At 38.2% G+C, this 26,804-nt stretch overlaps 1 protein-coding gene across 5 annotated transcripts in view; it reads right to left on the reverse strand.

Moving 5' to 3' along the window:
* The window catches only part of LOC114455207 (DNA-binding protein SATB2-like), an 85,684-nt gene that overhangs the window by 5,627 nt on the left and 53,253 nt on the right, over nucleotides 1-26,804 (reverse strand). For 3 of the 5 annotated variants that reach the window (XM_028436279.1, XM_028436281.1, XM_028436282.1), the window contains exons 4-12: nucleotides 25,282-25,408; nucleotides 24,576-24,699; nucleotides 24,168-24,270; nucleotides 22,629-22,679; nucleotides 21,248-21,816; nucleotides 19,136-19,348; nucleotides 17,922-17,996; nucleotides 16,407-16,568; nucleotides 11,777-11,971 (exon numbers count right to left, since the gene is read on the reverse strand). In XM_028436279.1, coding sequence (XP_028292080.1) covers nucleotides 11,777-11,971; nucleotides 16,407-16,568; nucleotides 17,922-17,996; nucleotides 19,136-19,348; nucleotides 21,248-21,816; nucleotides 22,629-22,679; nucleotides 24,168-24,270; nucleotides 24,576-24,699; nucleotides 25,282-25,408 — 1,619 coding nt within the window. The remainder of the gene's footprint in view (nucleotides 1-11,776; nucleotides 11,972-16,406; nucleotides 16,569-17,921; nucleotides 17,997-19,135; nucleotides 19,349-21,247; nucleotides 21,817-22,628; nucleotides 22,680-24,167; nucleotides 24,271-24,575; nucleotides 24,700-25,281; nucleotides 25,409-26,804) is intronic. The other 2 variants (XM_028436283.1, XM_028436280.1) reach the window with 2 other exon arrangements.

The raw sequence follows: 26,804 nt of genomic DNA on the forward strand, positions 1-26,804 counted from the left end.
TTATCCTGTCTTATTCTGTCTTAACCTAATTTATCCTAACTTTCATATCTTAACTAACTTTAACTCATCTAAACCCTATATTAATCCATATTATTATTCTTAATTTACCTTAACCTATCTTGTCCTATCTTAATCTGTCTCATCCTATCCTAACTTATCTAATCCTAACTTATTGTAACTTAACTTATCATAACTTATCTTACCTTACCCTATCTTAAGTCATCTTATTATTCTTAACTTATCTTAACCTATCATATCCTATCTTAATTTATCTTAATCTATTTTATCCTATCCTAACTTATTTAACCCTAACTTATTGTATCTTAACTTATCATAACTTATCTTATTATATCTTATCTCATCCTATCTTAAGTTAACTTATCTTAACCTATCATGTCCCATCTTAACTTATCTAACCCTAACTTATTGGATCTTAACTTATCATAACTTATCTTATTGTATCTTATCTCATCCTATCTTAAGTTAACTTATCTTAACCTATCATGTCCTATCTTAACTTATCTAACCCTAACTTATTGGATCTTAACTTATCAAAACTTATCTTATTGTATCTTATCTCATCCTATCTTAAGTTAACTTATCTTAACCTATCATGTCCTATCTTAACTTATCCTAATCTATCATATTATATTATATTAGTCTATTTTATGCTATCCTAACTTATCCAACCCTAACTTATTGTAACTTCACTAATCATATCTTATCGTATCTTAACTCATCCTATCTTAAGTGACCTCATCTTAACTTAGCCTAACATATTGTTTATTTGAACCCAGCTTTAAGAATTGGGTGTTGCAGTGCATCTGGTGGCTATTTCAAGTGACGACCTGACAAGTTAAGACCTGTGGAATTCTGGGTTTGTCCTTTTTCTCCCTCAAAACTGTGACTTGTTTTTCAGTTGAAGTGACTTTTTTTTTTTTTTTTAGTTTCAGCGCGATTTGAAGACCACACAGCCACACACTTCCCCCACACAGGCTTACTGAGACACTTAACGGCTGAACTGAGAGTAAATCACGAAGGCAGACGGAGAAACGTTCCCAATCTGCCTCTCGTGGCTCCGGCTCTTATTGAGGCTGACAGTCATGGCTGTGGAATCGATGCACAGAGAGGCCTGGTCTTCCTCACAGGCTGATGATGACGATCTTAGACTTCCTCTAATGATGGCGCCGTTTCTCTTCAAAAGGTCGAAACGTTAGAGAAGCTCAAGCTAACAAAAGCTCGGCTTTTACAAAACTGCACCAGTGTTCTGCTTTATCTTTTCGATTACGTCAATCACTGTGATTTAATTGTAAAAGCCACTGTAGGTGTGGATGCTTAAAACCAGTCTAAACCCAGCTCAGCTTTAAACCAGTCTAAACCCAGCTCAGCTTTAAACCAGTCTAAACCCAGCTCAGCTTTAAACCAGTCTAATATAATGCATTATACAAGTCTAAATCTTGTACTCAACATGATATACCACATAAATCCGGTCTAAATCCATTTTTAACCCAGTGTAAAGGCAATATTTTTGACTCATCTGAACTCATGTTAAAACTATTAAAATAGCACACTTTTAAACCAGTATAAACACATCTTTAAACCAGTCTAAACCCACATTTATACTGTATATCAGGCTTTTTAACCACTAACACTAGGCTTTTAACTAGCCTAGCAAATAGAAATACTTTAACCAGCCTGAAACCATTTAAAGAGCAGACTTTAACCTACTTTAAAAATGTCTACAAAACATTCTAGTAAATGTTTAATCCAAACCCAACTTTTAACCAGTTTAATACCAGGCTATGAACTAATCTACTAATATGATTTGAAACAGTTGAAGTGGAAATCAGTCTGATAAACACATTAAACCAGTCCATACTTAAAGGGCCCATGTTAAGCTAAATAAACATTTCTGTGCTTTAAACATGATAAAGTGCTATTAGGGCTTCATAAAGTGTTTTTTTCATTGATCCCCTCAATCGTTAGTTAGAGGGTGATTTGCTCATTTCTTACTGCAGGGTGAGCCCAAACACCTCGCTCCAATTTGATGACACGTTCCCACTTTGATGACAAATTTCACGCAGCACTTAACTGGAGAAGCCGCGCTTCCAGGAAGCTCTCTGCCGTGATTGACATGTAAACAGACACGCCCACGAAGGCGAGCATTTCAGAGTTAGGGCTATGTATGTATTTTCTACAGTCTATGTATGTACCGGCAAACGCCCCACCCCCACGCTCTGTCTCGTGTTTATAAAGCAGCATGAGCTCGGCTACGGAGTGGGAGGGACGGAGCGGGCCATCCTCTGGCCCTACGTCACCGTGCGGGGAGGAGGGAAAGTGACTTTTCAGAGGCTACAACTCTGGAAAACAGGTGAGTTTGGGAAAATAAACCTCAAATACTATGTTTTTAGAGTTCTTAGAACAAATAGAGATGAGTGAAAAATAGCATAATATGGAGCCTTTAAACCAGTCTAAGAAAACAAGACTTTACATACACAGCACACCACATTAAACTAGTCTAAATCTATCTTTAACCTTATATGAAACCCAGATTTTTACTTGTCTACAATTATCTAACGCTAATATTCTAATTCTAGGCTTTGAACAAGTCTAATAAGATGCTTCTAATCAGTCTAAATCCAGCTTTTAACCAGTCTAATAGTAGTATTTGAAGTAGACTTAGTTTAAAAAAAAAAACAGTCTAAAATCAGCTCTACGCTATTCTGATACTAGGTTTTTGACAAGTCTAATAAAATGCTCAAAAAAAAAAAAAAAAAAGACCAAACCAAGTTTTAAACCAAGCTTGAAGCTAACCTGATTTACTGTTCCACATTAAAGTGGTCTAAATCCATCTTTTAACCAGTGTAAAACCTTGATTTTAACCAGTCTAAACCAAGATGAAAACTATTTAAATGCCAAGCTTTAATACTGTGTAATACACAGCTTTAAACCCTAAACACAACTTTAACAGTCTAGCTTTAAACCAGTCTTAACCAGTCTTTAAACTATTCCTAATCTAGCTTTTAACAATTAAAGTACTATGGAATAGTCTAATGTTTAACCAGGTTAAACATTGCTTAAAAACATTTGATAACCAGGTTTCAAACCAGTCCAACACATTGATTTAAACCAGACAAAACCAGTGTAATCTCAGATTTGAAACAGTTTACCACTTATCACTGTATTCAGATTTTAATACCAAAGTCTAAACGCAGTTTTTGAAAATAAAAAGTTTGTTGGTGTTTTCAGCCCAGCTGAACTCTCATTGGCCATCCCATTGGGGGTGTGTCTATGTCGATAATCCCAGCAGCTGGTGACAAACAGGACAAATGTCCATTGAGTGCACGAGATGGTGTAAATAGAGGAGTGAAACATCTGGTTTACAGAAAGTTTGGTAAAAACTGCTTCAACTGGACATGTTTAATACTCTGCAGCTGTACAGGTTAAACTCTCAGGCTGTGGTGTGTTTTATGTTAATAACATACCCTGGTAAATGTAATAAACTTCATTTCCTAAAAAGTGAATATATATATATATATATATATATATATATATATATATATATATATATATATATATATATATATATATATATATATATATATATATATATATATATAAAGGCACTAGCTCACATGTATTTATGCTGTACCATAATAGATATTTTACGTGTTTTTTCTAACTAATTGATTAATTCACTAATTGCGATGGACTGGCACCATGTTCAGGGTGTACCCCCGCCTAATGCCCATTGAGAGCTGGAGATAGGCACCAGCAGAACCTCGCAACCCTGAAAAAAAAAAAAAGGAGGAGCAAGCGGGTCAGGAAATGGATGGATGGATGAACTGATTAATAGGAAAATATTTTACTCATCAGAGAACTTGCTGATGGAAGTCTGCAGCGTTATTCTTTTATTCTTTACATTTTTATTGTGTTTTCATGTATTTGTTTTTGTTTTATCAGTTCAGAAGTGACAGTCGTGCCCTCAGGCCCACCTTAGCCACCCCATTAAAACTGCTCTGGACGCCACTGGTTGCACTGGATCATCTGCAGTTATCAGCAGTGAAAGCATCAAGGCGTTAATGTATATTTAATCATGTCTTCCTTCTCCCTTTTTTATTTTAAGTGAATCTGTCTTCTATAGATTGGATGACTGTAACTAATGTTGTTCCATGTTTTATCCAGGACCTCAAACAAACCACAGGCCTAATGGGAACACTGATGTATTCCTTAAAAACCCCACTTTCCTCTTCTTCCACTGAGTGCTCCATAAAACGTCTCTTTCCAACGTAAATCAAAGCTGAACGATAAAAGAATTATACAAACTGAAATATTCATCTTCTCTTTAATGAGCTTTGGTCCTCCAGTGTGTGTGTGTGTGTGTGTGTGTGTGTGTGTGTGTGTGTGTGTGTGGAGGCCATTAACACGGGGATAAATATGTAATGAAGGAAAAATCACTTTTCTGTTGGTTTTTTGCATGACTTCACCATGACTGTAATCACTGTGTGCTCCACCTTCTGACTTTATACAATAATGTTTCTCACAAAAAACACTTCACACACGACGCAAAGTGTATACCTGTGTGTGTGTGTGTGTGTGTGTGTGTGTGTGTGTGTGTGTGTGTGTGTGTGTGTGTGTGTGTGTGTGTGTGTGTGTGAGGCTCTGTGAGGATCATCAGTCCATGCTCTAAATTAATTGTTGTGTCCTCCGTGTCGGCTAAAAAAGCCCCAGATGTTGATGTCAGTGAACGCCTCGCCACAGAAATCTATTTAGCAGGAAACGATTAAGTCCTAAATCATTAGAGCCAAATGAAGTGAACCACAGACACTTCCGATCTCCAACTGTCTCTGAACATGCCCAGCAATGTCACGCTATAATGTGAAAAACACACACTTTTCATCTTAAAAACTGACTTTTTATCATAACAATGTTCTTATACGTCATGATAACAAGTACACAAACACACACACGCACACACACAATATTCAGAAGACGGACGCATGGACACATTTGGGCTGTGTTCGACATGGCGTAGCCTACACTGTACTATACTCAATGAGTATATACTTTAAATATGGTTAGGAGAATTAGGATGAGTGTTCCCACTAAAGTATACTTCCTAGTTTCCCAAGATGCATTTGGAACCTAAAACGACAAAATCCTGAATCACACACTTGATTCTCCACCTTTGAAAGTTCTGAAAACATTTTCAGCGAGAAAATGACCAACTAGAATATCAACATGTGCTCATTTGATCCATAAAACTCATGGAAACACATTTCACGCCAACATTTTGGAGATTTTTGGAGACCCTCCATTGTGCTACTGATAAAACTTTTGGTTAACTTCAAAACAAGAGACCTATTTACAAAAGTAGAGGTGTCCCAATCCAATATTGGTATCGGATATCGGTCCGATATCAGCCAGAAAATGAATATCAGATTTTATCAGACTGCATCTAAAATCACAGATATAAGCTCTCCAATGAAATTTTCCACTCCAACACTTCTATCCATAGGTGACTGTGGTTCACACTCCAACAAAGTAACTACTGTTGCTGACTATTGTTCTCTGTTTGAGTGACATCACTTGATCAAGACTTTTCCACACTACAAAATAAGTAATAAAAGTATGTATGATTTGTGCTGATATTGTATCGGATCAATATTGATATCAGCTGATACGCAAAGCTGCAATATCGGTATCATATCAGAAGTGAAAAAGTTGTATCGGGACATCCCTATACAAAAGCATTAAAAACGAATGGAAGACAAGAAGAGATGCTTTTATTTTGAAAAGATGATATTTGACCTTTAGCTAAAAGCCGGTACCAGCATGATTTTACGTTCCGCTCACAATGCATCATGGGGCGGTTGAGTATGACTCGTGTGCCCTTCGTGCATACTTCAAAAATATTCCCATATAGTACATATCAGGGTATTTCTCACATACTCAGTCTTTTTCATACTATGCAGAGGTGTCAAACTCATTTTAGTTCAGGGGCCAAATACAGACCATTTTGACCTTATGGGGGACACAGATTTTAGGTGGGAGAACAAGCAAACTCAACATTAATGTGCCCTCGTTTGCACTTCCACATATAAATTGTATATACTGTAAATGATCAAGTTAGTGAGAATAACAGTCCCTGCAGGATCTTCACTTACATTTACTAGATTTTGGGGATTTGGGGAAATTTCATGGAATTATTTGAGGAAAATGTGCCAAATTTTGGAAGTTCTTGCTGGTGTATAAATCTGTGAATGGGTTTGGTCCAGAATCCATCAGTGACATGTTAGTCAGGTATGAACCCAACAGGTCTCTCAGATCTAAGGACACAGGTCAGATAGTGGAGCCCAGAGTTCACAGTAAACATGGTGATGCTGCTTTTAGTTGTTATGCTGCAAAGAAGTGGAACAAACTGCAGCAAAGCTGAAGTCAGCATCTAATGTGAACATTTTTAAATCAAAGTTAAAGGCTTTTTTCTCTACTGCATATGATTGAGAGAGAGATATTTGGTCATGTTGTTGATGTAATGTGTTTGTTGATGACTTTAATGGATTTTACTGATGATTTTAAATGTTCTTATTGATTTTAAACAGTTCAATGTTTTGTCATGTAAAGCATATTGAGTTGCCTTGTGTATGAAATGCGCTATACAAATAAATTAGCCTTGTCTTGCCTTTCAACAATTTGAGATTAACAATGACTGCCGTCATGTGATATAAGAACTGGAAAACTGAGCTCGGCAAATATTATGGAATTCAATTGATTTTTTTTTTTTTTTTGGAGGGGCAGATATATCTACAATTGAATTAGTTGGTAATTTACAAAATGTTTCAACTTTTTTTCTGTTATTTTTACTTTCTCGAGCAAGCCCAATTTGATCTTCTTAAGGGCCAGATTTGGCCCCCGGGCCTTGAGTTTGACACGTGATCTAATGTGAACGCACTACATATAATTTTGACATCAAACTTAGTATAAGTAGCACATTAGTATGACATTTGGAATGCAGCCTTGAGTTATTCTATTTTTTTTTGATGGTCGTGTGCACGCAGTATGCTGATTGGCCATCAGGGTGGAACAATAACATAACAAAGAACAAACGCCGCCCATTTCAGATTTCTGACAAATAACGTAACGTTACATTTTTTTGTCCTCACTAACGTACAAGAAAGGACAAAAGTCTTTGTTATCCAGAGGTTCAAACCATTGGGGCTCATTCTCACTCGCCCTAACCGTGAGCTGAACTCACTGGAGTGTTCTTGTCAGTTTAGAGTCTAAAACCAAATCGAGACAAAGTCGTAGTAATTTTCCGTCCCATCGGAGTGAGTTCTGGACTCTCCTGGTCTCAGTTAGATCCAACAGACTCAGAGTTTGGTTAAACCTCGTCCGTCAGAGCGGCTCTGTGTGTGCATGTGTGTCCCATCTGTGTGGTCTGTGGTGGCAGGCCGGCTGGAGCCTGAGGTCTGTGTGTGTGTGTGTGTGTGTGTGTGTGTGTGTGTGTGTGTGTGTGTGTGTGTGTGGGCCCCCCCCACACACACGTCTCACCTCCTCATTAATAAATCACCACAGCTCATCCTCTCCAGTCTCTGGAGGAGGGCGGGGCCTCACAGGAAGTGTGTTTAAATAGCCACCGCCGCCACTTCCCGTGAGGTTTCCCATCAGCCCTTTGATAATAAGATCCTAACGGGAGCACCGGAAGTGTTGCTGGTTTTGATTTATAACTGATGGTGTGTATTCCATGTGTGAGATGTTAAATTGGGACTAGTTTGACCCTTTCTGTGGGCGCAGGTTGCATAAAAAGCTTTTTGTTTGACAAATCTAGATCAAAATAATCAGCCAGAACTTTAAAGATTTGTATTTCTTTGAGCTTGATCTGAAAAACTGGTGATGACCAACCTCAGTCGTGTTTAAATCAAACTGGTGATTGTGTTAATTGATGACTAAGCAAAACACGAGTAAAGTTCTGACTTGCGGCTTAAGTTTGCACTCGGGATGTTTTGGCCTTGGTATATTTATTTAATTTCTATTTAATGTGGATTTAACAAAAGGTGTGCAAAAGTCTGACACTGAAGGGATGGAAAGTAAGTCATTAAAAAAAAAAACCACTTTGAATAACTTTAAAATAAAAATAATGCTATTATGGAAATTGTTTAATAGGCAAACTATTTGTTCTGTAGAGCAGGGGTTCTCAACTTTGCCACGGGCATTAATTCGCGACCCACTTTTTTTTTTCTCTTTTTTTTTTAGAATTCTTCAGACTAAGTTTTTCAAAAATAGCTGTTGAAAACACACATACATAATCTTTTCTTAAACATCAATCTATATACTTTCATGTGTAACATGCGTTTAACAGCATACCTGTCGAAAAAAAATTTCTTTCAAAAATAAAAGACAAGTCCAACGTGACAGACATTATTTTTTTTTTTTTTTTGACCATATGTCCACAACCCACCTAGTACTGGTCCGGGGCCCACTTTTGTCTCCCAACCCACCAGTTGAGAATCACCGCTGTAGTGCAACAACTTCTCTACATTACGTTCCCTATAATAATAATAATAATCATAATATTTGATTTTAAAATTTCTATTGTTCAACCTCCAATTCTTCTTTCTGATTGGTGCAGTGGGAGTCTTCATTGAAGATGAATAAATGTTAAAGCTATGGTTCCATCTTGGCAGTCTTTTAGTGTGATGTGTTAATATGGCTTTAAAGAAGAGTTGTGAGATAGTCTGACACTGATGGGCTGGAAAGTTTTGTCCTTGAAAAAAACACACATTAAATCCCACTTAAAATACGCCAAGCTGAACTCTGATTAACTGTTAACTGTTAAGTGTGAGTAAAAGATTGTCCGAGGTTAATAAATGATAAAGATGTTACATCTAATTCCAAACTCTCTTTATTCAGGCAGCTATGGCGTCATCTTTGCATTCTTTGATTGTTATAACAACCTGCTGAACAGTCAATTTGTATTTGAATTGTTTACAATGTGTTAATTCATTTCCATTGCCATAGACTACACGTGTGAATATATTGATTTATTATTTTGGTCACTTTAGAAAATGTATAAAAGTGGTTTTCAAAAGAAAAGACAGCATAGCAATTACGTGTGTGTGTGTGCGTGTGTGTGTGTGTGTGTGTGTGTGTGTGTGTGTGTGTGTGTGTGTGTGTGTGTGTGTGTGTGTGTGTAGTTTGGGGCAATTTTTAGATAAAAATGAGGCATTTCCTGCGATGCCACACGCCCAACATCAATGTTTACGTCTGATTTAATCAACGCTTCAGGAACGCTGTGTGAGTTAATGTGTCTCTTTGAGGCCAGGGTTATGGTTGATACTGTACATAACATGATTTACGGAATAAAATGACCATTAGGATACTGTTAATAACTATCATTTATAGTGTAAGTACAAGGCCTATTGAAACTCGTTCTGTGGGGGATACTAAGGGATATGAGATTCATCTCATGTTTGACCAGAGAACAAAAACAGCCAATCATCTGATGTGTTTACCAAGGGTGGCTAGAGTGAAGGAAGCAGGAAGGAGGAGGGGCTACAGGGATAAAAAAAAATTAAAAGCTGTCTTCACGAGAGCAACTGATCATTTAATCACTTTGATTAGGCTCGGTTTGCGTTCACAACACACTTTTTTCATTCGCTTGGCTGTTTAGCTCTAGACTTTGTGGGCCTGTACTACGAAGCTGGATAAGTATATCCAGGATGTCCCTCCATTAGCGGGCTTCACCTAACCAAACATTCTCTGTCACAGATCCCCTGTTCTGCAAAGCTTGAAATAAACACGTTCAGTGAAGACAGGTGATTTCAGCCTGGCTGCATACGCGACCCTGTGACGGGGTGGAGATTGCAGAATCAGACTGTGTAGAGCAATTTACTTCACAATTGAGGAATATTTTTTTAAAAATATGAAAAATTTAAATCCATGGTAAATGGACTTGATTTATATAGCGCTTTATCCCTACACTGAAGTAGTCCCAAAGTGCTTTACACATCAGCTCATTCACCCACTCACACACCAATGGGACAGAGCTGCCATGCAAGGCACTAGTCAACCAATGGTTTCAGTGTCTTGCCCTAGGACACTTCGACACATAGTCAGGTACTGGGATTGAACCCCCAAGCTCTCGATCAGAAGACGTCCCTCTACTACCTACTCCCCTCTACTAAGTGTGAGATGATCAATAATAACCTATGGGATGATAAACGTACAGCGCTCTGATGAGTTTCACTTTATTACATCACAGACGTGTTTCTATTCAGGTAGTCCTCCTCAATTCATCACACACACACTGGGATGACAGTGCGTTGTTTCACTGTAGTATGTTCCTACTGATGCTGTCAATGTCACTGTAGCGTATGTATGAGTGTCTCTCCACAGGCTTCATCAGCTGACTGTAGATCAGTCTATCAGATATAAATCTATATCTTTCCTAAAGGATGTCATCAGTAAATGAAAGGGTTGAATTTATCCATTAATAATCTTTCTTTCCTAAACACAGCTGGTTAAGCAGGTCTGGGCCTGGTTAGTTTTTGGGAGACCACTGAGAATTCCAGGTGCCACAGTGGGGGACAGTCACCCCAGTGGTATCTGTCATTGTGCCCTTGGGCAAAACACTTCACCCACATTGCCTCGTATGAATGTAGTTTGTGAGTGAGTGTTGTTGGTGGTCGGAGGGACCGATGGCACAATATGACAGTCTCGCTTCCGTCAGTCTGCCCCAGGGCAGCTGTGGCTACAACAGTAGCTTACCACCACTAAGTGTGAAGTGAAAGAATAATGCCTTAATTTTGTATAGCACTTTGAGTGTCTATGATAAAGCGCTATATAAAATCCAACGGACACATCGACCCAAACAGAGCAGACTTTCTAAACAAACCAGTCCTAGATCAGTTAAAACGCTACAGGAGGCTTGACCAGTAATGACAAAACAATGTGAACCAATTGATTGGCCCGATAACTAAGCTCAGAGTGATGCCAACTGCTGTAAACACCATAGAAGAAGAAGAAGAAGAAGAAGAAGAAGAAGAAAAAGAATGACACTATGAACCTAATCAGTTACTCATCAAAGCCAATGTACAACAGACAAAATGAAGTGAAATGTAAGATCGATGTTTACAGAAACACAGAAACTGGTTTTCTCTTCTGTTATAAAACCTAATACGTTGATCAACAAGATCAGTGACATTTAATCCTTTAAGACATTTGTACAAACACAAACATAAAAGATGAACGAGTATCATATTTACAGTATTTGGTTCAAAGATTAAAACATATTCACTGTCATTCCTTCCAAAGAGATACAAACACGAATTTAGAACTTTGAGATAAATAGTGGCTGTAAAACATCAGTGACCATATTGGTGCATCACTACTGCCAGAACATGTTAAAAACAACAAATGGCTCCCACTGAGGGAACACTGGAGAGTTAGATTAAACTGCATTAGTAAATTAAAGAGATAAAGGGCTCATTGATTAAAAAGTTGGGTCCTTGAATCAGTTTCAGGTTCTCTGACAGACTGTTCCACGTTCCTGGGGCTTTGATATTAAAAACCATCTCTCCATGAGTTTTTGTTATTGGTGTTTGGAATTACTAAACGTCTTTGAATCTGCGAGAGATGTCACATTAAAAGTCATTCTGAAAGTTAAGAGGGTCCAAGATATCTAACAACATCTAAAATGACCTTAATATGCATCTATCACAGAACACCATTCCAAATTGGACCAATAGTTCTTGGTCATGTTTTTTTGAGCTCCTACCTGAGCATCCTGCGGTAGATGGAGCACGGTGTGCAGCCTCTCGTTGTGGTGGTGCCGCGACTCTTCCTCGTAGGCCAGGTCTCGCTCAGCCTGGGACAGCGTCAGGAACCTGCGGATGGTGCACAGGTTCTCCCACAGGGTGCGGTTCTCCGGGCTGGGATTCTCCTTCCACCGCAGCAGCTCACAAAGCCAGCCCTGCATCAGGAGGACACTGGGTTTTACATGTTTGTCCAAAATTACCATGGCCCCGCCCCTTTAACCTTTGACCCTGCTCACCCGGCGCCGCTATATGGGCTGAGTTACTACTACAGAGCTTTTTCACAGTCTTATAAAGCAGTGGTTCTCAACCTTTTCATGTCTAGAAAGCGTGATAAATGAGAAAATATGATCAACTTCACACTCAAATTTTACTGTACATGTAACTATAGTTATCATGTTATCTTGTGATTGAAAATGAATGCCTTCAAATCTAAAAAGTCACTGGAAACGGGTAAACTCTGGAACAGAATTTGGGAATATTTGAAACTGAAAATCTAATTCCCCAGATCAGTGTTTCTCAACCTTTTCAGCCCACGACCCCCACAATAAAGGTTCCAGAAACTAGGGACCCCCACTGTACCTGAGGGTGGTTGAACACAGACATGAACATTAAAGAACAGTCATGTGGAGACAGGGTCATCTATAAGGGGGAATAAAGGGGAGAGATTTTTGGGGTCCATCTATAAAGTCAGTAAAATTATGGTCCATTGTTCTATGAATCTGTGATAACCACATTTATTTATTCATCTGAATAATATCCACTGTTATCCAGGAGGTTTAGTATCATCTACTGCATAATATATAGACATATTAAAGATGTAAATTATTGTTTTAATCAGAAATAAAATGGTTTAAAGAGACCAAAAACGAACAAAGAAAGTGGTGAATATTGTCTCAATATTGGCTTAAAAGTGTCAGAAATGGGGGGAGGTGGGTTTGGGGTCATGTATTTTAAAAAGTGGGAGCAATTAGTTGAAACTGGCAAATAATGAGCATGACAAATTATGAATGTGGTTCAGTTGGCAAAAATGAGCATGAAATATGGTGAAAAGAGATTAGAAGTGACAATAATCGGTCAACATATACAACATTATGTGGAAAAAGTGGTGGAAAGGGTTTATTAGTGCCAAAAATATCTTTAAAATGGAAAAAATATGCAGACAAGACATTGACATTTGATAAAGAAGTGGCAGAAATGGGAGAAATGTAAAAAAAAAATGCATTAAAAGGAACAAAAATAAAAAAGTGATGAAAATAGGTTAAAATATGGCAAGTTTGGCGTAGTTGCAGAAAAAGGGCAAAAGTAAGCAAAAACAATTGGCTCAAATTGTTAGTTTCTTGAAGGCATTTGGCGACCCCCTCCCAGTGTCTCACGAAGAGGAAGACACCACATTTACCATCTGTAATTTGTAGAATCTAAATATTAATCTTGAAGTTATCTTATCCCTCACGTGCAAAGAGGCATGAAGAAAAAAAACCCCAAAAGGAACCAAAGGACACGCAGCAGAGAACAGGAACCCGATGTAAGGGTGACAAAGGTAAACTGCAGCGTGTATAAACTGCCTTTGTGTTTACGAAGGTCACGGCTCAGTGAACTCGGCTGCAGAGCCTGAACATCAGGAACATCAGCTGGTTGAACATCACAGCTGGTGACACAAACCGAGCACTCGAGCAGAAAACATTCAATCTTCTCCTTCTCACGACTGTACTTAAACCTTCACTCTGTGTGTGAGGACGATTCCTCCTCTGAATCACACTTACATCCTCTAAACAGTCCAACAAACAATGTTAAACACATCAAAGCCCTCCTCTGTTGAGTAATTCTAGAAAACTCAAAATGCTTTGATGAACAAATACACTAATACTCATATGTTCCAAACAATCCCATAACCATTTGCTTTCAACTTATTTATAAAAACACCATCAATTTCTCCCCAAAATGTTACCTTTTAAAACAATTTTACAAAATCTTTTTGGAAAAAACTTGTTTTTCTGCACAACAAAAGAAAAAGTAACTTTATTATAACATGAAAACCTAAAATGCAGTTTATACATTAATTATTGATTACCAATAGTCTTTGTCTAAACTCTTACAACCCCTGGCAAAAATGATGGAATCACCAGTCGTGGAGAATGTTCATTCAGTTGTTTCATTTTGTAGAAATTAAGTAGATCACAGACTTGCTATAAAACTGAAGTAATTTTAAATAGCAACATTCTGGCTTTAAGAAACACTAAAAGAAATCAAAAAAAAAATTGTGGTGGTCAATAACAAATGCTTTCTTAGATCAAGCAGAGGAAAAAAAAAATATGGAATCACTCAATTCTGAGGAAAAAAATGATGGAATCATGAAAAAAAAACACTACAACGCACCACTAGTACTTTGTTGCACCACCTCTGGCTTTTATAACAGCTTCCAGTCTCTGAGGCATGGACTTAAAGGACCCATGTTATGCTAAATTGACTTTTCTGTGCTTTAAACATCATAAAGTGCTATTAGGGCTTCATGCACATGCCTAAAGTGTTTTTTTCATTGATTCCCTCAATCGTTAGTTAGAGGGTGATTTGCTCCTTTCTTACTGCAGGGTGAGTCCAAACACCTCGCTCCAATTTGATGACGCGTTCCCACTTTGTTGACAAATATGACGTAGCACTGAGCTGGAGAAGCCGCGCCTCCAGGAAGCTCTCTGCCGTGATTGACATTTAAACAGACACGCCCACAAAGGTGAGCATTTCAGAGTCCTTCGCACAGTATGTATTTTCTACAGTCCGTGGAACGCCCCGCCCCCACGCTCTGTCTCGTGTTTATAAAGCAGCATGAGCTCAGCTACGGAGCGGGTGGGAGGAGGCCGGGCCGTCCTCTGGCTCTACGTCACCGTGCGGGGAGGAGGAAGTCAGTGTCCCGTCTATTGACACGCCCACTCATGAATATGCAAAAGTAAGCCGCAAATCAGCCTGTTTGTGTAGAGTTGATCAGAAAGTGACTTTTCAGAGGCTAAAACTCTGGAAAACAGGCGAGTTTGGGAAAATAAACAACAAATGGAGATGGGTGAAAAATAGCATGATATGGGACCTTTAACCAGTTACAGTACTCTTCATCAATCTGGCTCCAACTTTCTCTGGTTACTGTATCAGCTTTGTAGGATGGAGCCTTGTCATTCACCATTTTCATTAATTTCCACCACAGATTTTCAATTGGATTGAGATCCTGACTGTTTGCAGGCCATGAAAATGACCTTATGTGTCTTTCACAGTTTTTGCTCTATGGCAAGATGCATTATCATCTTGATAAATCATGTCATCATCCCCAAACTTTCTTTCAATTGAGGGAATAAGAAAAGTGTCCAAAATGTCAACATAAAAGTGTGTATTTTTTGAAGATGTAATGACTGCCATCTCCCCAGTGCTTTTACCTGACATGCATATCATCAATGACTGTGGACATTTACATGTTTTCTTCATGCAGTCATCTTCATAAATCTCATTGGAACGGCACCAAAACAAACATTCCAGCATCATCACCTTGCCCAATGCAGATTCCCGATTCATCACTGAATATGACTTTCATCCTGTCATCCACAGTCCATGATTGCTTTTGAATCCCATTCCCATTAGGTGGTTTCTTACAGTTCAGTCACAGAAGTTGACTCCAGTTTCCGACCATTTTATTCCTCATTTGTTTTGCTGTGCATTTTCTGTTTTTAAGACATATTGCTTTAAGTTTTCTGTCTTGACGCGTTGATGTCTTCTTTGGTCTACCAGTACGCTTGCCTTTTACAACCTTCCCATGTTGTTTGTACTTGGTCCAGATTTTAGACACACCTGATTGTGAACAACCCACATCTTTAGCAAGATTCTGTGATGATTTACCTTCTTTAAGAAGTTTGATAATCCATGAGTCATTTCAATCTGCTTTGTGCAACAGCTCTCCAAGGTGTGAACACTCCTTTTAAACTGCAGACTAATGAGCAGATTTAATCTGATGCACGTGTTCGTTTTGGAAATGGAAACTTACAGGGTGATTCCGTCATTCCTTCCCTCTGCTTTGTCTAAGAAAGCAATCGTTATTGACTGTCACAATTTTTTTTTCTTGATTAATTTTAGTGTTTCTTAAAGCCAGAACGTTGCCATTTCTACAGAATGAAACAACTGTATGAACATCCTCCAAGACTGGTAAATCTAAAAAAGACTAAGTAAGAAATAAAAAACACCAAATTACTAGAAAAAGTACCAAAGGGGCAAACATCTATCTAATAAATTAAAACCTACACAAAAATAATATTCTAGGGAGGGAGAATATCATCAAGTTTTCTCACTCGTCACCAGAAAAGAAATGTGAAAGTAATAGGAAACTTAATTAATCCCAGTTCTCATCTTTCCAGGTAAAAAGATGCATGTCATGTTAAAAAACTTCTCCTTAAAAAAAATAAAGATAATACAGAGCAGTTTAAACCTACTACTGAAAACAAGTTGAAAACCCCTGCTTTATTTTATACGTTGTGGAAAAATATCATTGCCTTATTATTTGAGGTATTTATATTTTGAATTTGCCCTCATCCTGACCTTACAGGAGGTGTTCATTTAACTCACCTGACTCTTGTTCGCTGCCACCTTCGCGAATAAAGCCTGAGAGACTTTAGCTCTCTTCATTTCCGCCTGAATCTCTTCGTAGATTGCTGATGTGATGTTGATGTGATTGACCAGAGACTCCAGCTTCACTGGGATGTCGGGAGTCGGACCGGATGGTTTGGGCTGGAAGATCGGACAAACCGTCAGTTTGAAATACTTCAAGAAACTTTAGATAGGCTAAAAGTGCTTCGCTTAAAGGTTAAAAATACGAAAAACCAAGCGGTTAAGACCAAGCGTAATGTTTCAACATACTGAGACATTTTGGACAATTCTATGCTTCCAACTTTGTGGGAATCATATAAAAAAGACCTTTTATGTGGTCTTTTTTATAACTGTGGTTATGTCACAGCGCACAAAGCCAGGACCAGTAACACATGCTTTGATGAGCCCTGACTTAAACCCCATTGAGCACGTTTAGGAAGAACTAGAACGTCCAACATCAGTGCCTGACCCATTTAATGCTTTAAAAAAATGAATAGACACAAATTCCCAAAGAAAGATGGAAGCTGTTAGAGCTGCAAAAAGGACCCATTATATATATTTCTACAGTATATATGGACAAATTTATTGGGGTTTTGCGGAAAATGACTGTTTCACCAACAACAATTATAATGACAATATTTTCAAATCTTTATTATATATATATATATATATCCACTGGTGCATAATTCTATGAGAGCCAAATTTAGTGAAGTAAATCTTTGTTATAGCCTTAATTTAAAGCCAAAAGTTTTTTTTAGTGAATTGGTGAAGGGTCATGATGAATGTAGTCAGAGTACTTGGTATAGTTCCTCCACTAATAAATACTCACAGAAACTGTAGAGACAAGAAATAACATTTGATTCAGAAGACTGATTTCAAGACACGCTTTTCAAATTTCAATGAGGTATCATGTGAGACCTGCAGTAATATTTAGACTGTTATGGACATGACCCATCACTTATGCAGATTAAAAAGAGAGTTAAAACAACCCGTGCTGGACTATGTACAAGTGTGCAACAAATATTACAACGGTACCGATTAAAAAACAAAAAAACAACATAAAAATCCCTCTACACTGCTGAAAACGTACTTTAGGGGGCGACATCACTCCGTTGGGGATCAAAATCACAAAGTTGGGGGCCCCTACGCTCAACAGCGTTTGCGAGAACCCTGATATATGTATATATATTTATATATACTGTATATATATTATAACTGTCAAAGTTAACCGCAAGTTAACGCATTATCTTAACGCAAATAATAATTTTAACATGCATTAATTGCAATTTTCAGACATCCATGGTTCATTGAAGGTTAGTTTGTGCATGTGTGTGTTATCATCTGTAGACTGGTCTACACAGGTATGCATGTTTACAGATGGAGTTATTAAGTCCTGTCTGTGTTTGGAGTCTGACATGCACGGACCAGAGTGTCACATTCCTGCTCCTGCAGTCATTATAAAAGCTCTTTATCTGCTCTGTACATCCAACTCACCGAGTTGGAGATCTTAGTCTTGCTCTTCCAGATGGAGGCCCAGGTATCAGGAGTGATCTGCTCTTCCCAAACCTTCTGAGCACAGACACACACACACAGACACACACACACAGACACACACAGACACACACACACAGACACACACAGAGACACACACACACAGAGAAATACACAAATAGACACACACAGAGACACACCAGAGTTTCTTAGCGATGCACCAATCTGGAGCTTAATCTTTAACTGTACTTCTAATGTTTCCTGTAACGTTAAAATGTAATAAATATATTTATATGTGCGATGCACGATGTAAAAACTGACAAGATTCTATAAAGCTGGTGTTACAGTGTTTTCATCTGGACACTAAGTAAACAGTCTGAAGCCTTTCTGTCAGAGGTGTAAAGAGTACTAATATATCCTACTCAAGTAGAAGTACTGGTACTTGATTGAAATTGTATTCAAGTAGAAGTACAAGTAAGTAGTACATAAAATACTCAAGTACATGTAAAAAGCAGCTCAATTAAATAGTACTCGAAGTAAAAGTTACTAGTTACTTTCACTTTCATTACGTTTAATCTGATTGGTCAGCTATGATGTGATGCATTTGATTGTTGTCTGGTGATTAATTTTTTTGTAGTTTGATAGTGTCCGTTGATCCTTTAAAAAAAATAATAATAATAACTTACTCAGTAACGGTTGGGTGTTCAAATGTAATTAATTACTTTACTTCTTTTAAAATGTACTTAAGCACAAGTAAAATGACTGATTTAGAAATATACTCAAAAAAGTCCAAGCAACTCAAAAACTAATATTAGGTCACATCATTACAATGTATTTATATCCAAAGCAATGTAAAACATAAACAGTTGGGGTTTACATCCCATAGTGATGACCCAGGTATGGGATTTGAACCGGTGACCCTCCATTTACAAGCCCACTTCTTTGCCATTACGCAACCACCACCACACCATCATAGATCTTAAATCATGGCATTATTAGCTCTAAATGTGTATTCTTTTATTATTTGATAGTATTTTTCAAATTTTTTGCGATCAAAAATTATACAATTATTTTTATTGTATTAGCTTTATGATATAATTTATATAATATATGATTGATAATATCTATAGTTAATTTTTATGGTAAGTTTTTAAGAATTATAAAAGAGCAGGAATTGGAACATGAGAAGTGCAGAACTTGTTTGACATCCTTCTGACCTGTGAGAGGCGCTGTGGGCCGGCATTGGACGGGCTGGTGGCGGGAAGGCCCACGGCGGGGTTCATGGTACGTTCCCGCTCCTCCTGGTAGATCCGATCTCTCTCGCTCTCGGGAAGGTTGAGGAAGTTCTGCATGGCCTTCAGGTTGACCAGCAGAGACTGGGACGCAGTTCGTGGATCTTCTTCCTTCCTCAGGATCTCCGACAGCAAACCCTGACACCAAAACATCAACTCGTCAAACAACTGGAGCCAGATGTGTACCATCTATTATCAGACATTCTTAGGTATAACAAACTCTGATCTGGGTTTAATCAAACCAGAGAATTAAACCAGTGGTGAGTATGAATGAAGTAAAACAGAAAAACATCCGTGTTAATGGAGATTAGCTTCAGTTAAGCATAATATTCATCTAATGGTTCAAGTGTCTTTGGTGAGGACGGGAGGTGTTTACAGAACTGTTGGACATTATCTTTAGGTCTCCGATTCACACCTGTGCCCTCTTTAGATTGCACAGAGCTAATGGGCCATGCGCTAACTCGTTTAGCACGGCCTGAAAGCTTCAGGTGTTGGCTCCACGGTGAGAGCTCAATGCTCAGTGAAAAACCCTGGTGTGAGGAGCGACCACTTATCAGTGGTGCTGCGTGGCATCTTTCTATCAAATACAGCAATTATCTCCCGTCAGAAGCTGCAGAAGGACGGCTATGATCAGCGAGCCACAGGGGGCTTCAACTGCTATTAAATGAAATATTCAGATTTGGCATCATGAGCTTCTTCACGCTCTAAAGCTACGTTTAATAGATGAGCGCGTTCAGCCGATAAATGATAGTTTAGCTACTCAAACCAGATGATTAGCATGTTGCCGTAGCACTAAATTGGTTGTACCTCACATGAAAAGTTTGAAAGTTCAAGGCTAAATTGTTAAAGTAATGGATAGAATTCCCTGTCCAGGGTGTACCAGCTCCCAATGAGAGCCGGAGATTGGCACCGGCAGACCCCCGCGACCCTGTAAAACAGGAGTAAGTGGGTTTTGAAAATGGATGGATGGATGTATGGATTTAATTGGTATTTTACTTTGTGAGTGCTTTTGAAATACATTTTTTTACTTTGACATTTTTTCATTTTATCCTCCTACTTATCTGAGGTCTTTTATGGTAAAAATTTAACATTGTCTCTTCAATGAGTGACAGGTTGTGTTCAAAATCACGTACTACTATATTAAGTCTGACATTGAAATGAGTATGTAGTGCATTCACGCAACAGAGTATGAAAAGATTGAGCATGCAAGAAATACCCAGATGAATACTATATGAGACTTTGAAGTATGCACCATGGGGACAGTCATACTCAACCGCCCCATGATGCATTGTGAGCAGAATGTAAAGTCATTCTAGGACCAGCTTCAAGCTAAAAATCAAACATCCCCTTTTCAAAATAAAGTATCTCTTCTTGTCTTCCATTAGTTTTTTAGCCCTAAAGGCTCTTATTTTGAAGTTAACCGGAAGGCACAATGGAGGGTGTTCGGAAATCTCTGAAATGTCGGCATGAAAAATGTCTACGTGAGGTTATGGATCAAATGAGCACATGTTGATATTCTACTTGGTTACTTTCTCACTTAAAATGTTTTCAGAACTTTCAAAGGTGGAGAATCAACGGAGATATTTAGCCTCAGTGTGATTCAGGTTTTTGTTGTTGTAGGTTCCTAATGCATCTTGGGAAACTTTGAAGTATACTTCAGAGGGAACTCTCATTATCTTAATCATACTTATAGTATATAGTAGACAGTATATACTACTATAGTTTGTAGTGCATAATACAGAGTATGCCATTTCGAACACAGCCACAACCAAGAGAGTATTAAATCATGTTGCCCCCTATACATAAAACTAAAATCCTTGTTGGGATGTTTGAAGCTTATTAAAGGTCCATGAAACTTGAGATTTGGCGTTGTGACTATTTGGAGAATAAACTTTTTCATGTGGACTTTATGTGTTTTGTGCTGTTTGAGCTCTAGCTGTTTTCCTAAAAAGGTGTTTTTGTCAATAAAGTTTTATTTGATTTGTTTTGATTCAAGTAAAACTAAGACGAAAGGATTCAAAATTAAAAGTGTCGCACCTGCGTGCGGTTAAACGCCACACGTGCAAACACGGCCTGGGAGACGCTGGCTCTCTTCAGTTCATCCCTGACCTGCTGGTAGATCTCAAAGGAGACCTCTGCTGCTGAGGCATTGCCCCCCGGGTGGTCGGAGCCCTTGACCACCCCCCTGGGGATTGGCGGGTGGTTGAGGAACTGCTGGTTGAGTGCCTGCGGGTGCTGGTGAGCCAGCAGGCGGCTGACGGCCAGCTGCTGGTTGATCAGGTGTGCCATGGCGAGCTGTTGGCGGACGAGCTGGGGGGAGAGTTGAGGGGACAGCAGACTCCCCGAGCTCAGTAGTGGCTGCAGGGGGTTGGGCGGGGGCGGGCCCACCTGCTGAGGACTGTGGTGGAGCGGGCCATGATTGGAGGGTTGCTGATGAGTTGGAGCCTGCTGGGGCGGAGCCTGCTGTGGTGAGGGAGCGTCACCAGATCCAGACTTTAGGATGGCGGAGCCAGTCCCCAGGTGACCCAACTGGGCAAGGCCGGACAGGTGAAGAGGAGGAGGTCTCTGTCCCAGGATGCAGAAGTCAGACATATTGTCCCGCTCAACTGGAAATGAGAGTGAATTGTGTTATTTTGTTTACTGGACATTTCTGAGTGTCTACAGTAAAATATTCAGCTTAGCATTTAGCTATCAGGCCCCTCTCTGAGGAACCAGCTGCAATATCAAGACTCGACTCTAGCTCTAGAATTAAATCTGTACCTCTGAGCCTTTTTCTCATTCTGCTTTAGGTAAGGCTGCACGACTTTTGCTCAAAACAAAATCCTGATTTTTTTTTTTACTTTGAAAACTTAAAAAAACTTAAAAAATAATAATAATAATTTCCCCCTTCAAAAAAAAAAGACGCTGCATCAAATTATTTAAAATTATTTAAATAACCATCACTTTAAACGTGTTTGAAACCTGTTTTTTTCAACAGTATGTAAAGAGTCAGTAATCCTTTTCCACGTCACTTGGGTAACCAAATTACAATGGCCTGGAGGAGCACAGCCCAAAGACGGCCCAGGGAGAGAGACTCATTCCGTGTTTACCCTCGTAAATTAAAAAATATTTTTTCTGATTTTGACTTTCCATAAATAATCCAATTTTGATTTCATATTGATTAATCCTTAGGTAGAGGTTTAGGCTGCTTGGGAACCTGATCTGCTGCTCCACGCTGGTCTCTATCTTTACCCCACAATAAATGTATTGTATTCACATTAAGTGAATACATTTATCTCTCCTACAATCTGTGCTTTCTCCTCTCACTCTCCCTTTCTCTTTTTCTGAAGGTGTGAATGTTGTACCTAGCGCTATATGAATAGAATTGGTTTTAGTCGTTGAGATGAGAAACTTTATCTAAGGTTGGGCTCTTTCTTACTTTTTATGTCAGCAGCTTCTCTCCCAGACCACATCTTCTCCAGGTAATCCACTGTAACAACGGAGGCAGAAAGCAGTCAGCGAACAACTTGCTGAAGGTCTGCAGTTACATTCACATTTACACCTTTACTTTGAGATTAGTACAGTCCTTCACTAATGCAGAAAATACTTTCATATCTTCAAATATCAACCCTAAAAAAGGCTTGCGTGAGTATACAGCCTTGAATGATAGGTGTAGCCGCCATTTAGAGAGCTAAGATTTACATTTTCACTCCCTCTGTTTTAAAAGCAACCCTGCGTTAAAGTGAGACGAAGCTGAAAAACCTAATTAAAGAGTTAAAAAAAAAGTTTTACAGTGTAAATAAAATGTAATTATAGGTTTTTAGCACATCTCAGGGTGGAACAAAGGCTGCTATAGGCTAACCAAAGACCAGCATAGTGAAAATCCTGCAGCATCTGTGAGGTGATTGTGATACTGACACTTGAAGATATTTAACTTAAATTTCTAGCAAATCTAGAAATTTATATATGAAAAATATGCCCAGACCCCATAGTTTTTCGGGAAATACTTTACCAACTGAAATATCAAGTGTGTTTTGCTTAATAAAGCAGAAAAATTCTAGCTTTATAGTTCTATTAGTTTTTTTTTAGGTTTGATTGGAGATTTTCAAAAATTTTCCGTTACCTTTCCACTCCATTATCATCAATTGCATCCATGATAACCTGAGAACAACTTATTGATTTCAATTTTTAAAAAGGCAATGAAGTACATTACAACAACTTTCATGTTGTCTATTCCACTCCCTTACCACAAAGCACTGTTGTTATATTGGTCATACAGCACAGGAACCCTTACGAACATGGACAATTAAGTGAGCTACTGCAACCTTTAAATTCCACGATTTTCAACATCCCAAATGAAAATTTTGCCCTAATATTCTTCTTTTGGTGAACGGATAAGATCCCATCAGGAAAAAAACTATTTCCATCCATCCTTTTGCCTGTTTGCGCAGTTAACGGCACAACAACTCCATGAACTTTTCTTGTTCTGCTTGTAAACAATGAGAAATGTTCTGCTTTCTGAGCCCTGGCTGTGTGCACATATCTGCAGAATTCCCTCTCTAGAGAATGTTAGACTTCCCTCTGGTGAAGCCCATCTCCCTGATTACCCTCACTATAGAAGGAGTGCTTGAACACTGTGTGACTTGTTTTGAGACTCCTTGGGTTCCCATGTCTCCTTATGTCCACATCCGCAGTTTTTCAGATTGTTTTTTTATATACAGGTGAGTTCTTTAGTTAATTGACCTTTTTTTCTATCCTTGGTGTGTTTTCAGTTTGTTCTTTGATGGACTTTTTTTGATTTGTACTTGTACTTGTATTTGCTGGATTAAAAAAAAACCAACAGAAGAACAATTTTACCTCTATGATAATTGTCTACAATTTTAAGGATTTTCAAGAAATCGCAGAAAAAATTATATTTACTTTTGAATTATTTGAATTGTCGGCCTAAAGTAGAAAATATCATTCTGTGTTGTCTCACCTTTTATCTTCTTATACTTCTTATACCAACGTCCAAACTCTTGACATTTCGCAGTGGAAACATTGGCGTAGTAGGAGCTGTTCACGATGGAGGATATCATGCTCTGAAAAAGACACAGAGCAAGCGATGATAAATAATAACCAACATGATCTAGGACAAACTCACGCAACAATTACATGACACATTTAGAATATGACATACTGTCATAATGATTGCTTGAGGCATTCCCCAAAAATTTAAACTTTACTGCCTATAATTTCAACTAAATTATCAATGCGACCCACTTTGTCAAAAGGAGATTTTTGGCTCAAATTGTACCAATTGTCAGTATAATAATTTTACAAAGCTGTAATGACAACTGGTAAGGATATCACGACTGACGTGTGGAGAAAATGGACCTTATGGTACCTGAGACAGGGGACACTCCTTGGCCAGAGTGCTCTGGTTCATCTCCTTTAGCAGCTCCTTCAGAGCGTTCCTGACGGTGGCGTGGTTCCACTGCTCACAGGGTAAATCTTCCAGTTTGGCAAAACTGCATGCAAGCAAAGCAGACGTGGCTCTGGTCAGTCGTTATATTTAATAACATCAGAATCAGGGGAAAATGTGACTTTTTGAGAGCCAATGGAGACTAAATCTGACTGAAAGATTCATAGAATGAAACATGTTCGTTAATATATCATATTATTCAATATTGATCAGTTATTTATGTATTTCTTTTTATTTATTTATTTTATTTGAGTGGGACAGTGCGTATTAATGTACAGTCGAAGTAGTAATTACAGCGGATTTAGCTAAATGCTACTTTCCATCTGTCGTCCCATGGTGCAGGGGGTAGAGGCAGATAACAACTCCACAACAATATATAACAAAACACAATGACAGTGTTGTGAAAAATACAAACACAGTTAATAAATGTCAACATAAAACATTCTTTTTTTCCATGATGAAAGGTGAGTCTCTTCCTCTGCTAATTACTCATTATTTCTAAAGGTTCTTTTGGTTGGGATGTCTGGACCTTGTTGTTAAAAACAACACTATTTGAATCAGGACAAAGAATGCAAAGGACTTCGTTTTTATTGTAAAAACACTTTGTGTTTAAGGACACCATACAAACCTTTGAAGCTGAATGCGAAGTGTGACCATATGATAGACCTCCATCAGCATGTCAGCGACTGTGGCCTCGGGGGCGTCGGTCAGGAAGTGGATCGGTAGCGGGTTCCAGCGTCCTACTTTAATGATTCCTGAATACAAACAGAAAAGGTTCCCGTCACGTTAAACACGTGAGGATGATAACCATCTGCAAACAAAGATACGAAATCAGTTTGAGCATTAAAGAGACAGCTGCTGAGTCAGCAACCTTTGACAAATCAGAACATCATTAACCCAGAATGGAGGTAAAGTAAACTAATGATGCACTTGTTTTCAACCAATCTGATAAATGATGACAGAGTTTGGTTAACACAAAACAATGACAAACGTCTTTTTCTTTTTTTTTTTTTTAATTAATTAATTATTTTTTATTTCTGCAATACAAGAAATGTATTGTATGGTAAACAGTTTTTAAACAATTTACCAAAACTACAAAACTGATGAAAAAGTGAACTATTTAAGAAGTTGTAAACACATATTGTAGTTTATTTCTGGTTTCTTGTGTAACCTTTTTTACTTATTAAATGTGTGTCCAAGTGTTACAAGAGTGTCTTTAAACAACATTTTCATATTCTTTGTTGACAGACATATATAACATAGATCTGATTCTGTCAACGTAAAATAAATGAATGTACAAACTAGAAACAAATCATCCATTAAGGCACATATGTTATGCAGCTGTTTAACTTTAAAGATGAGAACTGCAATGAATGACGTTTCAAAAAAGAAAAACGTGTCCTCTACATTTTTCAGGGCTTTTTCTGTTTAGTATTCCTTCCAAATAGTGTCATTTTTAGGAAACAATTTTTAAAATGTAGAAATATGCCATCACGATTTAATAAGTTCTCAGACTGAAATCTACAGTCCATCACAAAGAAAAATTATTGATTTTGCATCCAATTTTTAAAAGAATTATCAATCCTGTTTTTTAAGAATTTGCGAACAGTTAACGCAAATACTTTCCTGTATTCCTGTGTTATTGATCACACTTAGATCAGAAGCAATCTGTGCAATGGTCGTTTCATATTTCTTCAATAGGCCATCGTTTTTATGGTAAATGCAGACAGTAAATGTACTAGAGCCTGTGCCAAGTAATTAGTCATGATTTGGTTAGCTTAGCATTTATTTGCGCTAACAAAAACTTCGTAAAAATGTTGATAAAAACATAAGAACCGCAACTAATGACGTTTCTGAAACTGAAAAATGTCTCCTCCGGCAGGTGGTTTATGTAACAGAGATTAATTTATTTCTTAAAACACAGCTGCCTGTGTGTAACAGTGTTTTTTAGCTACTATGACACACCCTTGTTTTGAAACTACACAGAAATCACCTGTTGTTAGAAAGTGCAGAGAAAGGAGGAGGAGGAGGAGGAGGAAGGCAGGTGAGGTGGTGTCCCATAAAAAAGTCAATTTAATAACAAAAATATACAAATGAATGACTGGGGTTAGGAGGACAACACAATGAGCCAAGAAGCACTCCTTAAGTAGT

The sequence above is a fragment of the Gouania willdenowi genome, chromosome 21, assembly GCF_900634775.1.
Source record: "Gouania willdenowi chromosome 21, fGouWil2.1, whole genome shotgun sequence".
Taxonomy (NCBI): Eukaryota; Metazoa; Chordata; class Actinopteri; order Blenniiformes; family Gobiesocidae; genus Gouania; species Gouania willdenowi.